Raw genomic sequence first — 2,305 nt, 5'->3', positions numbered from 1 at the left:
GGAGCTTCCCTCCGCGCTCTCGCTGTTCATGACACTCTCCACCGTGGCGAGCTCTGTTGCCGGCTCTCACACCTGGTCTGACGTTGTGGGCTTTGGCTCCGCGGCGATCCTCAGCTGTCACAGTCAATGGCGATGACTCGTCGGTCACAGCGGGCTCTGGCTCTCCGTCAACGGTGGGCTTAGGCTTTGGCTCCGCGCAGCGGGGAGATGGTGGGCTGGGCTCTGGGTCTGGAGTGGCACTGGTGAGATGCTCTTCGGTGGGGCCGATGGTGAATGGCGATTTGTTGCTCACCAGCACCCACTCCACAAAGGCGGCGAATGAATTCCGAGGTCCACCTCCGGACAACTGCGCTCTGCACTCCTCGTTGAGGCTCGTCTGGAACTCCAGCAGCAGGAGGAGGACATCGGGGTGATGTCCGTGTTTCAGGAGGGGAAGGAGATCTTTCAGGTAATCCATGAATAAAAATAAAAACTGACAAAAAAACAGAAACTAAACGGATAGAAGGGGCATCGCTACTTTAACTTTTCAGGGTCCGGTATTCTGTCACGGCTGTGTCGAGGAAGGTACACGAGAACGATGATAGAATTCATATGTAGTTTAATAACATCCAAGACAAAGATAATCCACAGAGAATGAAGGGTAGATACACACCAACACAAACGTAATACCGGACAAAGAAACACTGAACAGAATGCAACTTATATGGAGAACCTAAATGAGGATAATTACTAGTGCACCTGAACATAATGACACAATCAACAGGAGACAGAAACTAGGTCACACAGAGCACATGGGAAATGAAAACAGTCCTGGGGTGTGACAGTTATAATAGCATTAGTATTATTTAGATAATGTTATTTTAAAATATACTGTATTTTGTTAATAATAATAATAATAATAATAATAATAATGTATTATGATTTATAAATAAATAATAATCTATTTTATAAATTTATTAATTATTAGTTATATGTAATGTTTTTGTTGTATTATTAATATTATTTAGATAGATAATGTTGTTATTTGAACCGTATTTTCATATAATATCAAATAAAAACAACAATAGTTAATCTGTAATTATTATACTGTTTTATACTACTATTTATATTAACAACAATAAAAATGCTAATTAATATTATTGTGATAGTTACTGTTTTCAAATTCACTGTATTTTAATATTACATCAAATATACACTTATTATTATTATTATTATTATTATTTAGAAGATATTGTTATTATTAGAAATATATTGTATTACGATGTATTAATTATTAGTTATGAATATGTAATATATATTAATATTATTTAGATAGATAATATTGCTGTTATTTGAAAATATGCAGTATTTTTTTATATAATATCAAATAAAAACAACATTGGATGCGATTAATCGCGATTAATCATTTGAAAGCACTAATATATATATATATATATATATATATACTAAAAACACAACAATGCTTAATCTGTAACCATTATACTATTTTTATACCACTACTATTTCAGAATTATTAAGAATAATAATTTTATTATTTACAGTCATTATCTGAAAATACTACATTTTGATATAATATCACATATATGAAAATATAGGCTTTTGTATATTAAGTATTATATTTTTTTGTATATCATTTTTGTTAATGCAAATATAGATTTTAGAGCCAAACAAAAAGCTCTCAGACGTCTTTTCTCTGCTGTAACAGGACAAACGGAGGCGGTACAGCATGATGCGTTCCAACGAGTCGTCCAGTTCAGTGTTCTATCACTCTCAAGAGGAGGATGCTGGGAAGGTTTCCTCTGACGGTCAGGGGCCGCACAGGGACAATCAAGTCAGCTCGCTGTTTGACGGTTGCTAGAAACTTAATTTGCTGTAAAGTTGCTTTGCAACGATTTGTATCGTGAAAAGCGCTATACAAATAAACTTGAATTGAATTAATCTGGAATTATTATACTATATTTCTATACTACTATTTATAATAATAATAATAATAACAACAACAACTATTATTATTATTATTATAGTTGCTGTTTTCACATTTACTGTATTTTATAATTACATCAAATATACACAAATTATTATTATTTACATAATATTGTTATTATTTGAAAATATATTGTATTTTGATGTATTACAATGTCATATATATATACTAGTGCTGTCAAACGATTAATTGCAATTAATCGCATCCAAAATAAAAGTTTTTGTTTACATATTAGTGTGTACTGTGTATATTTATTATGTATATATAAATACACACACATGCATGTATATATTTAAGAAAAATATGCTATGTTTATATATT

The 2,305-nt window shown here is 32.5% G+C and overlaps 1 protein-coding gene across 1 annotated transcript in view; it reads left to right on the top strand.

Moving 5' to 3' along the window:
* LOC107714920 (von Willebrand factor A domain-containing protein 5B1-like) overlaps positions 1-2,305 on the top strand; it is a 40,894-nt gene that overhangs the window by 21,192 nt on the left and 17,397 nt on the right. The window contains exon 11 of the mRNA XM_016520919.1: positions 1,706-1,842. Coding sequence (XP_016376405.1) covers positions 1,706-1,842 — 137 coding nt within the window. The remainder of the gene's footprint in view (positions 1-1,705; positions 1,843-2,305) is intronic.

Source organism: Sinocyclocheilus rhinocerous, unplaced genomic scaffold (assembly GCF_001515625.1).
Source record: "Sinocyclocheilus rhinocerous isolate Xijiao unplaced genomic scaffold, SAMN03320098_v1.1 scaffold28, whole genome shotgun sequence".
Classification (NCBI taxonomy): domain Eukaryota; kingdom Metazoa; phylum Chordata; class Actinopteri; order Cypriniformes; family Cyprinidae; genus Sinocyclocheilus; species Sinocyclocheilus rhinocerous.
Note: the sequence above shows the minus strand (reverse complement) of the source record. Positions and strands in the feature narration are given on the sequence as shown.